The following is a 13,009-nucleotide window of genomic DNA, read 5'->3' as shown; positions in this document are numbered from 1 at the left end:
GCAGCTGGCTAGGGAATTCCCAGGTGTCTGTCATAGCCTCCCGGAGGGTGGTGATGAGTGGGATGGAGATGGTGGAAGACTGTTCCTTATGAACGATGTTGTAGAAACTGTCCTTGTTGGTACTTGGCCAGTGTTCGACCTCAATCTCCAGCGGCCGGGTGAGGCGGGCCATGAGTTCGCCGAAAGTGGCGTAGGACTCCTTTGGGGACCCAGGTCCCTGGGTGGAGATGACTGTATCAGGAGATGTGGAGAGCTGGTCTGAGTCCTCAGAGTCCGAGTTGTAGAGGTATGGAGTGCTGGAAGACGACTGGACTGGAGACAGAGGAGGACGGGAAGTCGCAGGTGCCGAGGTGGAGGGTGCTTCAGTCCTGGCTGGACGGGATCAATGCCTGCGCTCCGGTGGCATGGGGTAGTAGCCATACGGAGGCAGATAGTCCCAGTAGTAGGGTTGAGGTGGCTCAAGCCTGCCGTACGGCATTGGGACCCAGCTCCTGGTGGATTGGCCAGAGGTGCAGTGATGGTGGTGAGAGTTGGCTGGTGGAGGAGGCCTTGGAGATGCCTCTGGCGACGACGGCATCAGTGTCGGTGAACGAGCCGGTTGATGGCTCGGTATTAACCGAGGTGGTGAGTCTCAGATTTCCCCGTCAGACATCAATCCATGGATCATAGGCTCAGGGGGATTGAACACTGTAGGAGCCAGTAGTGTGACTCTCTGGGGGGTTCCAGGCGGCGTAACTTGCATCACAGCTTGCGGTGTCAGTGTCGATGGCATCGGTACTGATGAAGCTGTCGGGACCGATGGAGTGGTCGAACCCGAGTCCCAGTGTGGTTCTTGAGCAAGCCTATGGTGCTTGCAGCTGGTTTTGTCGGTCTTGTCCTTCTTAGACCTTTCCAGGACTGCCGGATCTCCTTGCCTGGTGTGCTTCCGTTTCTCCTTTTGTTTGAGAGAGAAGGAATTGAAGGAGCGAGTCGTCTCCCTAGAAGCAGCTCCCTTGGATGGTGGACGAGGGGAGGTCACCATGGAGCACCAGCTGGAGCGGCCTGGGTGGCAAGCTCGTCCAAAGCTATGAGGACCTGATCCCAAAGTATCTTCCTCAGCCAGTTCTCCCGATTTTTCTGGGCTTGTTTAGTAAACGCCTGACAATGGCTGCATTTCTCAGTGCGATGTCCTTCTCCCAAGCATAGATGGCAAAGCTTGTGCGGGTCCATTGGAAACATTTTGGCCCCACATCTAGAGAACTTTTGAAAGGCTGCGCGCTGAGCCATCAAGAAAAGAGGATAGCGAAAAATGATGGCAGAAAGGTAAGAACTTTTTTTTTAAAGGAGGAAAAGGATTAACTAGGAAAGGTAAGGTAATAAAACTTGGATTATCTTAACTAGAAGAGGAAGAGAAAAAGGCGATTAGAACAAAGAGCAAGAAGATGCAATGAACGATAATGAATGGCTCAAGGCAAAGCGATCGGCGGTTGAAAGAAGATTGAGGGAAATGGCAGGCACTCCGCCTTTTATAGCACCGTGGGGGAGGGTGCGGAGTTCCCGCCAAAATCCGTTGAAGCTTTTGTATTCTACCCAGCAACAGGCACTGCACAGGTGCAGCGCCCATTATGTGTGATGCACAGAGACCACGAAGAAGAATGTGGGAGCTGCCACGTCTCTGAGCAAACGTACACCTAGCTCAGCAAATCCATTTTCCGACAGCAGCTGAAAGGATGCGCCAGGGACCTGGTAGTCATGGCTGAGCTCACAGTGAGGGTGACTTTTACTCTGGCAAGGTCACAGAGACAGAGGAAGCTACCAAATCATGGAGCCAGATCATGGGTCCAAGAGGCAGCAACTCTTCTCCTGTGTGTCAAACATGTATCTTGCCTTGATCTACCTGGAGAGGTCAGGAATTGAACACAGGACTGTCTGCCACAAGGCTTCCCAACTCCCCACTGGCCAAGTCAGGGCTGGTACAGAGCTGGTGGTACCAAGGCCAGCCAAAATCGATAGACCCCTTAGTCCCTGAAGCAGGAACTGCAAATGCTACCTACAAGGTAGTGGGAATAACAGGAAAGTATAAACTAGCATGACATTTCTATAGTCTCAGGCTACACCTAGAAGGCCAGAGGATCATTCACATTCCCAGATCTGGGGCTGGAAAAAAGGGCACTCTTAGGGGTGGGGAGTCACATTAAGATCCCCCTTTCCTCATGGTAGCATTGTCTCCAAGGTTCTAAAAGCGACATTGGGAAGGAATGCAGTGCAGGCAGCAGGGAACGGGGACAGGAGGGAACCAGGTTCACCAGCACATAATGTATCTTAGTGGGGCTCATGCCTCCCTGTCCCCCCTCCCCCAAATCAACTCAGTTCAATGGTCAAAACAGCCCATTTGGCTAATTTACAGAACTGTAGAAACACACACCTGTGCTCTTCCCATAAGCAAAGATGCCCATAATCCTTCGAGTTCAGAGGATAATGGACAGCCCCACTGGACTGTACCCTAAGGAAATGTAACCTGTCAGATCCCATTGTTACAGATCCTGAAGACTTGCTTGATTTCTCTGATTATGTTTTACTGAAGTGTTCTGGGGTTTTACCTGCAATTCAGTTTTAGATTTGTGTTACTGTTTATACTGGAAATTTTATTGTGGATGTTTGATTATGATGATGATTTTGCTTTTTGCTATTTTTACTGTGTGGAACTATATTGTGTGAGCCATCCTGGCAGTGCTGTTGTCCTAAAAGGCATCCTAGAAATATTTTAAATTAAAACAAAACATGGGCACAACAGTACTCTTCCCATTTTCTTCCTTTCTTGATTGTTCTCATTTCTGTTCCTTTTCTCAGAAAGAATACTGTCTGCAAGGAATACCTTTCATTCAATACTTTACTGTTATTGTTGCAGTGGGTGTTCTTTAGCACTTTGTCTGTACCTCTGCACCTCTGTGATGCTAGGTAATCCTCACAAACCCTTTCTCTTCCTCCATCACCCAAACCAAAGAAGAAAGATTCTTCAGTCAGGAAGCTGAAATATGTGTGAGTATGTCTACTTATCAGTGGAAACACTCACAATGGATCTTCCTGTATGATGAAACTACTGGTCCACCTAATCCAGTATCATCTACCGTGACTGGCAGCATCTCTCCAGGGTCTGCGATGGATGCTGTTTCTAGCCCTACTGCCAGACGCAGGTTTTTACTGCTGGTGTTGCGAACTGACCCTCAGACCTTCTTCATTCAAAGTGTGTGTTTTCCTATTAAACTTCCCCTGCTTCTTTAAAGAGGGGCATGCTCTTGCATGAGGAAGGGACATGGCACAAACAGCACAACCTCCTCCTATGTGATCATTATTCTCATTTTCACCAAAAATGTTTCAAGGTCCACTCTTTGCCCATAAAGGCTCTCAGAGATGCATATGTAAAAGACGGAGGAGGAGGAGGAGGAGGAGGAGGAGGAGGAGGAGATGATCCTTGCCAACAGGTTTACAACTGAAACAATGAAGCAGAAAAAGAAAAAAAAACATATGGGGAGCAAACTTGGGCACAAATTCTTAAATGTTACACGTCAGTTCTTATAATGTCCAGCTGGAGTGGAATCAGCTGGGGGAAAACAGGCCAACAGAGCCGATCACTGAGCTTCCCATCCTCTCCCCTTTGCTGCAACTTGTATGTGCACCAGCAGTGAACTGCATGAAAAGCTACTGGTGGGGCACATGCCTCCAAAGTGCCCCCAGCTTGTTCTGTACTTCCATGCGATCCCTTCATTGCTTTCTGCCTGCAACCCTCATTTCTCTGGCCAACCCAACAGGCATAGAATCAGCTTGAGATGCACAAGCAGCCTGTTAATCTCCATGCCATGGAAATGTCACCAGGTGATTTCTGCCAGTTGGACCAAGCTGGAGCAAGAGAGCCCACATCCATCTCCCACTGCACGCACCCCTCAACTGGTCATCTGCAACCCTAGTTGCACTACCTCACCTGTTTTCCTTAGTGGAAAGTGCTCTGGGGAGTTGCCAGAGCTGTCGGAGGCAGGTGGAAAGAAGCTAGGAAGCAGAGGGTTGGCTGGACCTTCATGTTCCATTGGCTCAAAAGACCTGGATGAAAGAGAAGAAGCAAAGGCACTGTTGACACTCTTCCTTCAGCATGGCATAGCAGTTAACAGCTGGAGCTGTAAACCGAGCCCCTGTTCAACTCTGTTCTCTGCTGTGAATGCCTCTCAGGCATTGCCACGTACACAAAGCAGCTGTTCTGCCACATGGTCCCTCCCCAAAGTTCAAACTGCCACTGATCCATGAGCTGTAAATGTCACCCTTCTGGGGCAAGCCATGAAAGGACATTGCACCAGTGGAAGGACAGCACTTCTCCCAAACCCACCCTCCCCACCTCCAGTTATAGGGAGAAGCTTATCCATATCTTTTTTCCAATGACTTTCAACAGCCTTCCCCCATTTGATGCTGTCCAAATATTTCATATTATTTAATTCATAGCATTCCAGATTATTGGCCATGCTGGGACTGATAGGAGTTGAAGTCCAAACACCTGGAAGGCAGTGTTACCATGTTGTCTTTCTGTGAAAACTAAGGCCATTCAGCTTCAGATGTTCAAGCAGGTTCATTTATGGCTGATTAATAGGTCCAATTTATTAGGTTTACTTGAGATACAAGTCTATGGCTTTAGACTAAATTCTCATGCTTTTAATTCTGCGGCAAATTCTTTCCAATCTCTCTAACTTGAAAAAATTTAGAAGTTATGTCAAAGAACACTACAAGATGGAAGAACACAGGTTTCCCCACCTTTAACTATGGCACCATCCACTTGTGAAAACTTTAGCTTGCATGGCAGAACTCTGTGCCATGAATAGGTCTTGCAGGTATGGGTAGTGTTTGCTTTATTTTAGAAAACCTGCCAAACCTATTTGCTTGGAACAGACATTGTGCATGGACACATCATGACTAACATTATCTCATGGAATGTAGAAGGCCAGGGATTCAGAAGGCCATAAAAATATCTCTAAAAAAGACAGACAGAAATTAAGCACAATCTTGGGCATTCTACCTTGGAAAACAAGACTCCCTTTTATTCAAGGGCCTCATCGTATAGGACTGCAGTTGCTGAAAAGATACATCCTAGTCAAAGGAGGCTTTCCGTTCACAGCATGGATATATAAGATGTAGAGCAGGCATTTAGTGCCTGGCAGGAGGTGTGAGTGAATAGCACTCACAATTTGAATAAACCAGAGTGTGATCCAGGCTATATCAGGGGAGTAGCAGTCAACCCATCCCACATCCTGATGGCTCCATTTTTAAGAGCACTCTCCCCCATGCCAGCAACCTTCCCAATGTGCTGGATTTCAAGTTCCATCACACATAGCCATCATGGGGATGATGGGAGCTGTAGGCCAACGCCCCAGGAAGGCACTGCAGCAAGGAAACGCTGATTTATGAACTGAGGTCTGGCTTATGTGCATTTCTATGCACTTGAACTCATTCACATCCTGCACAAAATTGCACTTGAAGAGGTCATTGGAAAAACATGTGCCTATAAAGAAATCACCTGTATGGCATGACAGGAGGATTGGTCCTTTCCAGAGCAGCCTGCTGTTTCTTCAGGATGACCTCTGCCAATTTCTGCTTCACCACCATACTCGCTACAGCACCTGCAGGGCAGAAAGAGCAGCCAGTTGTGAATGTCCATTGCAGCCCTGCTTCGGTCAGGAATGGACACCCTTCCAGATGGTGCCAAAGCAGTGCCAAATGCCTCTATAATGCCAATGCCTCCAAATACCTCCAAATAGTCTACACTAGCAGGGGCTGAGTGAAGCTGAAGCCCAAACAATCAAGAGGGTGCCAGATTGGGGAAGGTAACCCCAAACCAAAAGGACCTAAATGCTTCAGCTTTCCACAACAGGGAAATCCCTTTGGCACCTGGGTTGGCCATGGGACCTGATAGAATAAGGGGCCAGCTTCTTGCTATCTTCGGCTGTCCCTTCATATGGCTCCAGGTGGAATGTGTGTGTGGCCCCAGGAGATGAAATGCAGACACAGAATCTTCCCACATCATAATGAAGTGAAGGGGAGGGGCTACTCTGCTGAGATCATCCCCATTTCAAAGATGCAGGAATATCACAGGAATATCACCTATGAAACATCCAAAGGCAGAGAGGAAAGGTTGAGAGCTGGGACACTTATATTCTTTAAAGTTCTAAGTAAGAAGGGAAGGAACCCAAGCTTGGGACTTGGATGAAGTCACCCTTTCTGGGTGGTTCTATCCAGTGTTAATCCTGCTTAGAGAAGGCCCGATGAAATGAATGGGACTTGTTAGATTAACACTGGATACAACCTTGGATCTCGCTGAAGAACTTCTTGCCACTCGCCCTGGTTGAGCCGTGCTGTTTGGCTGCAGTATCTTCTTCAGGCATGGGAAGTGGCTGCAGGGAATTCCCAGGCATGCTAATCATTCAGCAGATCTTAGAAGTGTCCTCCCTGACAGACACACTGTGTGTGAGCCTGTTAGGATTAAGGCCAGTGTAGCAATCAAGAAGGCTCTTTTAAAAATGTTCACATCATGATGCAACCAGACAGTATTGGCTTTAAACCAAGGAGACTGAAGTTGACAGTCTTCTTAGTTAAGGACTACGTGGAGAATTCAGGACCCACCCTGGCCTCTCAGCCTGTTCCTCCATCTGTAAAATAGGAATATTACTAGCCTAGCATACAGGGTCATTGTGAGAATAACTGGCACATATGCTTGTTTTAAAATAACATTTTGGATTTAAAAAATACACATGCAACACTGAAGCTTCCCTTGATGCAGGACATATTTGCAAAAATGGCAAGTTAAAAGATAGAAATGTGTATTTTCCCATCTACCTATTCTGTGACCACCAAGTAGTTTCATTAACACAGGCTGAGATGCGTGCAGAGATGTAACAAACAAATATTCTTCTGCTACAAATGCAGTACTTATACAAAAGTATTTTTGTATTTTTTTTCTTAACCAAACATTGGTATGATTTTAAAGGGCAATATTGCATTGGCATTAGAATGTATAACCTCTTATTCCAGCAGGAAATTAAAAGGAATTAAGTGGATACCAAAAAGTTCTTTTTTATACCCCTCATTCAGTATTATGTAACAAGGATGTGCTTTTCCTTTTGACAGTACTACAATTGCCCAGACCTTGTTCAGCTTCTCATCAAGAGACAGATGTTCTAAAGTTTACAGTGATCATCTCACTTACTGAATGTAAACTTAACAAGACTTTCTTTCTGTGCTATAGAATCGTAGCATTGGAAGGGATCTAGGAGTTAACTGAGTCTAACCCCTTCTCTGGTGCAGGCATCTTGCAACTGCAGCTTAAATGGCTCAGCAAAGAAGAGCCTGCTACCATCTAAAGACATTTCTTCCACTGTCAAATAGCAATTTGTCAGGAACGTTTTGTACACATCAAACCATAATCTCTTTCTGTACAATTTGCACCCATTTGTTCAGACTGTTCCATCTTCTACATGACAGCCCACCAGGTATTTAAAGATTGTGATCATGTCTCCCCTTAACCTTGGCTTCTCAAAGTGAAGGGAATTAAGTGATCTAGGTGCTATTCCTCATGGGACTTGTGGCTCCGAGACAACCTTAGGAGGATATGGGTTAAGTTTGACTATTCCTTGCTAAAATTTGGCTCCTAGAACTGGACACAATACTCCAGATGTGTCCTAACCAACACAAAATAGGAGAATAATGATTACTTCCTTTGACACACTTTCTTTGACACTCCATACAGCCTTAAGTCTACATCAACTGTTTAAGCAGCTACATCACACTGCTGGCTTATGTTCAGCTTGTGATCAGCTAGGATACTGTGGTTCCTTGCACAAGTAATGTGGCCAAACCAGGCCTCTATTATTTATATTACGTTACTTCTTAATTTTTTTCTCAATTTTTAAAGGGTCAAGCCCACACAGTAGTGTATGATGAAGGTGACCTGTGACTGGATCTACCCTCTCCACAAACTCTGCTTCCTGAAATGGAGCAAGCAATACCTGATTGGGAAAAGAAGTATCTATGCTAGTTAATGATCAAAGGTGCATGTTTGGACAGGGAAAAAATAACTACCTACTACAATTCCCAGCATTCCACAGCCACCATGGCTAGCTAGGCAATGTTGGGAGTTGTAAGACTTTTTTTTTTCTGTCCAAACATGCATAGGCTTGTGCCCTTAATTTGTGATTTTATACAAATAAAACTCCCAAAATCGCTTTGCATGTTGCTGATACATCCACACAGAGCCCCCACCCCACCCCAGTTTAATTTTGGGAATCATTCCTTTGTCTAAACATGTATGCGATTATGTTGAAAATGGTACACCAACATGTACCAGACACTCTGCCTCATGAAAGTTCTAATTCCAGAAACACATTCTAGAGTTCACAAAATATCTCTCCTGATCACAGTTGGAGAGCAAGTTTGTCCGAAGGGTCACAGCTCTCTGTGAAGGGATACACAAAGTGGCCACTCTCTGTTTCTGAATATGTGAGGGTTGGACTGGGTGGGCTTGTGAGAAGCCAGCTACTGCAGAAGAAGAGAACTCCATTTGGAGAGGAAAAAACTTGATAGCGTTGTGTACTTGAGAACACAACAAAATTTACTTCTGCAGTTAAATTAACCTTGCAAGTTGGTGCAAAATTAACCTTGCAGTTTGGTGCTCTGAATGCAAAGTGATTTAGGATAGGCTTTTCTTTTACTAGGCCTCGGTGAGCAGGAAGGCAGGCTGGAGAGTCTGATTAGAAGACAGGAAAGAGAACTGACTTGGGATCTCTGACCTGGGCAGCAGGGAGAGTCCTGAGGCAGCTGAGGGAAAGGCAGAGAGCTGCTGGACTAGAAAAGTTCTGGTTCCTCATTTTGAGCTGAGTGTAAATAAACCTTCCAGGAAAGATATGCCACAGGCCTCCAGTGTCCTTCTCAGAAAACTGAGTAAGCACTGAAGCCACTGAAACTCTTCAGCTCTCAGAAGCGGGGTGTAGGAGCCATAACACTGACAAATGTAGGCTGAGAGCGAGGAAGGAGTTTTCAAACAATGGCGATTTTAAGAAAGGGAAAACGATTTTGCAGAAGCTGGGACTGCAGGAAGCAGCACTTCCAGAAATGGACACTAGATGGCAGGGAGCATATGTAGATGCATGCCCTCCTTCCCACTACCAGCATGAACCATCCAATCTGAGAAAGACAAGACACATAAACTGGCCTGTCCTGAGGCAGGCGTACCCATCAAATTTGCAAATTAACCTCCATAAGGTTTCCTTTCCATTTCTATTTTTCAAGAAACAAGTCTCATTGTCCATGGGATACCATCTTATGCCAACTGAAGGATCACAAAAAATATGCATGCTTCCAAGATCCCCAGATCTCTTATAACCAGGCAAGATGCTACAAGAAGGAGGTTGGCATGAGTTCTGGAGGGCAGGAAGGAGGCAGAAATAGGAGGAAAGAAAGAAAAACAAGGCTGATGGCTGTCACAATTGCAACCTATGTGACTATTACATCACAGGAATTTTGGAATTTTGTGTTTAGAATTTTACATGGTTGCCTTTGCTTCTTGTTTAACTATGGAAACCACATTGTATGGATGTTCCAGGCAGGGAGTTGATGTGTCCATCATGACTGTCTGTAGGCAAAGCGGGGGGGGGGGGGGGAGGCAACCTCCAGCTTCGGCTGATTCATCAGCTGCGCCCCTACCTGGAGTACGACTGCCTTGCAACAGTGACTCATGCGCTGGTGACTTCCCGTCTTGACTTCTGTAACGCGCTCTACGTGGGGCTACCCTTGAAGACGGTCCGGATACTTCAATTGGTTCAGAATAGAGCTGCCAGGCTGCTGACGGGGACTGGACGTTATGTTCACATGACTCCAGTTCTCCGTCAGCTTCACTGGCTCCCCATTGAAGTCCGGGCCCAATTCAAGGTGTTGGTAATGACCTATAAAGCCCTAAACGGCTTGGGTCCTGGTTACCTGAAGGAGCGCTTACATCCATATTTGCCCAGTCGCCCCCTGAGATCGGCGGGAGAGGCCCTTCTCCGGGAGCCCTCCGTGAGAGAAATTAGGAGGGTGGCTACTCGGAGAAGGGCTTTCTCAGCGGTGGCGCCTAAGTTATGGAACGCGCTCCCCAGAGAGGTCCGCCTGGCGCCGTCGTTATTTGTTTTTCGGTGCCAGGCTAAGACCTTTTTATTTAAGCAACATTTTAAATGCTAAATACAATTGAATTTTATCTGGCCAGGGCGGCTTATTTTATTTTATAATGTGTGTTTTAATTAAGATCATTTTATATGGATATTTTAACTTATTGTTTTATCTATGTTGTAAGCCGCCCCGAGGCTTCGGCGAATGGGGCGGCATAAAAATGTTTTAATAAACAAACAAACAAACAAACAAACAAATAAATACCACTTTTCCAGGACCCTACGGAATGGTCTTTCTCACAAGCAGGTGCAGAACTTCCACTATACGAGGGTAGAGGAGCTCCCCCCACCCCCAAGATGCCCCACAGGGCATGCCACAGAGGTGTGTGTATTCTTCACAGATGTGATGGTGGCAAGAGCAGAGATGTCAGTGGTAGGGGGTTTGGGAACCACATAGTCTGCATGGAGAAAAGCCTCTAGGTCCATCTCTGGCATCTCCAGTTGGATGGTTCCAGTGAGGAAGTGGGAAAGACCCTCTTTCTAAGGGGAAGGAGCTTCATTGCTAATCAGAATAGACGAAACCATGTTAGATCAACCATGGTCTGGACTTGGTGCAAAGGGTTCCCTCTGCTATCACTAACATGAATCCAACCACAGAAAACTCCATCCTTCCTACCTTATAGTAAGGCAAGAAGGCCCACTCCCAGTTTGGTCTAAGGATCTAATAAAAGAAAGTCAGTGTGATGCAGTGATTAGAGCAGGCATTCCCAACCCAGTCCCCTCCAGGTGTTTTTGACTACAACTCCCATCAGTCCCAACCAACAGAATGGCCAACAGTCCAGAAAGGTGGAAATTGCAGCTCAAAATATCTGGAGGATCCCCACACTGGGGAAGGCTGAGTTAGACTGTCTGCCTGACTCTTGGGAAATCCAGGTTCAAGTCACCACTCAGCCATGGGTGACCCCGGCCAGCCACATTGTCTTGGTTTAACCTCCCTCACAGCACTGTCCTAGGATAAAATGGTGAAGGAGTTCTGGGGGCATGAGAAAAGCATGTGCTATGCATGCCACCTCAAGGTTCTTGAAAGGAAAGCAATATTATAATAAAGATCAATCAGTTGTGCTGTGCCAAAGTATTCCATCTGGGGATGCTCCAGGATTTCGCTTGGCCTGCATTTTGAAATGAACTGCCTTGAGTTCAAATCTCTACTCAGCCATAAAGCTCCCTGAATAACCTTTAGCTGGTCCCGCTATCTCAGCTTAACCTACCCCACAGGGCTCCCACCAGAAGAAAATAATGCTGGACGGGGACAGGGACAGGAATATCACTTCAGAGAAAGAAGGAGTCAACCAACCAACCAACCAACCAACCAACCAAGAAGTTCTTGGAGATGTAAGCTGTTGACATAGGTGGACATGTTAGGAGAATCTACCAGTGCTGCTCTAGGCTAGAAAAGACAGTCCCTTAAACTGATTTTAACTGCAGCATTGTGAGGAGCTCTAGCTTCAGCTGGGCGAACAGGATTTGCCAAGAAGCTGGATTTGCCTGGCCTAGGTCCACACTGTGCTCAGATGGCATACAAGCATCTGAGTTTAGTAGGTTTTTTATACCCTTTTAAAGTAGGAGCAGGGAATGTGTGACCCCACCGCCCACTGCCCACAGATGTTGCTGGGCTTCAGCTCCCTAAGTCCCATCCAGCATAGTGAATAGTGAGGGATGTTAGGAGTCACAGTCCAAGAGACAGATGTGCACCATCCTTGCATAAAAGATATCCGGAAGAATAGAGTGAGAAGAGACTCTTCACTTTGCCCATAAGAACATGAAGAAACTATAGTTTAATCCAGGGGTGTCCAAACTTTTTGCAAGGAGGGCCAGATTTGGTGAGGTGAAAATGTGTGGGGGCCGACCGTTCAGCCTGACATTCTTTGAACCATTAACATTAAATGCAAATGAACTATTTTATGAAAGACTAAACAAATAACTTAAGTGCACTAATGTGAAAGGTGATACTGAGATCTCGACTGCATTATATAGGCCAGGTCTGGCTCAGAAACAGTGGTTTTGATGCACAAGATGTCACGCAGGTGAAAAGCAGGTTGCTTACCTGTAACTGAAGTTCTTCGAGTGGCCATCTGTGCAGTCACACATATGGGTACTGTGCCTGCGCAGTGCCTTTGGCCGGAAGATTGATAGCTAACGGTTTTTGGCGGGAAGCTCCACTCCCCCTCCCCCTTGTGGCCTATAAAGAACGGAGCGTCCGCCATTATGTTCAGTCTTTGTGACCGAACGTATGGTATCTTAATGGAAATTATTTTATTTTATTTTGTTGGTACCGTAAAGGAGATGGTCAGTACCGAAAATGCCCTCTCTCATCTACATTGAGCTGTCGATGCATCCACTCACCGACACCGAGCGGGGCCGGCGGGTGGGTTGTGTGACTGCACAGATGGCCACTCGAAGAACATCAGTTACAGGTAAGCAACCTGTTTTTCTTTGTTGTGGCCTCTGTGCATCACACATATGGGTAGATTAACAAGCTTACCATCAAAGGAGGAGGGAAGGTGTCCTCATCAAGGACGGAGGAGAGAACAGCTCTACCGAAGGAGCAGTCCTGTCAAGCCCGAACATCGAGACGGTAATGCTTGGAGAAAGTGCAGGGATTCGCCCAAGTAGCGGCTCTGCAGACGTCATCAATCGGAACCCCGGATTCCAGTAGTACCCATATGTGTGATGCACAAAGGAACAGTACCCATATGTGTGATGCACAGAGGTGCAGTACCCATATGTGTGATGCACAGAGGCCACAACGAAGAAAGTCACTTAGTCTCGTCCTCACGCGGTTCTTGTTAATGTTCATA

General features: G+C 46.5%; 1 protein-coding gene across 6 annotated transcripts in view; it reads right to left on the bottom strand.

The window, feature by feature from the left end:
- HDAC7 (histone deacetylase 7) overlaps window positions 1-13,009 on the bottom strand; it is a 244,594-nt gene that overhangs the window by 60,577 nt on the left and 171,008 nt on the right. For all 6 annotated transcript variants that reach the window (XM_044431113.1, XM_044431112.1, XM_044431114.1 and 3 more), the window contains 2 exons: window positions 5,534-5,636; window positions 3,959-4,074 (listed from right to left, as the gene is read on the bottom strand). In XM_044431113.1, the coding sequence (XP_044287048.1) occupies window positions 3,959-4,074; window positions 5,534-5,636 (219 nt within the window). The remainder of the gene's footprint in view (window positions 1-3,958; window positions 4,075-5,533; window positions 5,637-13,009) is intronic.

The sequence above is a fragment of the Varanus komodoensis genome, unplaced genomic scaffold (assembly GCF_004798865.1).
Source record: "Varanus komodoensis strain SLA01 unplaced genomic scaffold, ASM479886v1 scaffold22, whole genome shotgun sequence".
Taxonomy (NCBI): Eukaryota; Metazoa; Chordata; class Lepidosauria; order Squamata; family Varanidae; genus Varanus; species Varanus komodoensis.
Note: the sequence above shows the minus strand (reverse complement) of the source record. Positions and strands in the feature narration are given on the sequence as shown.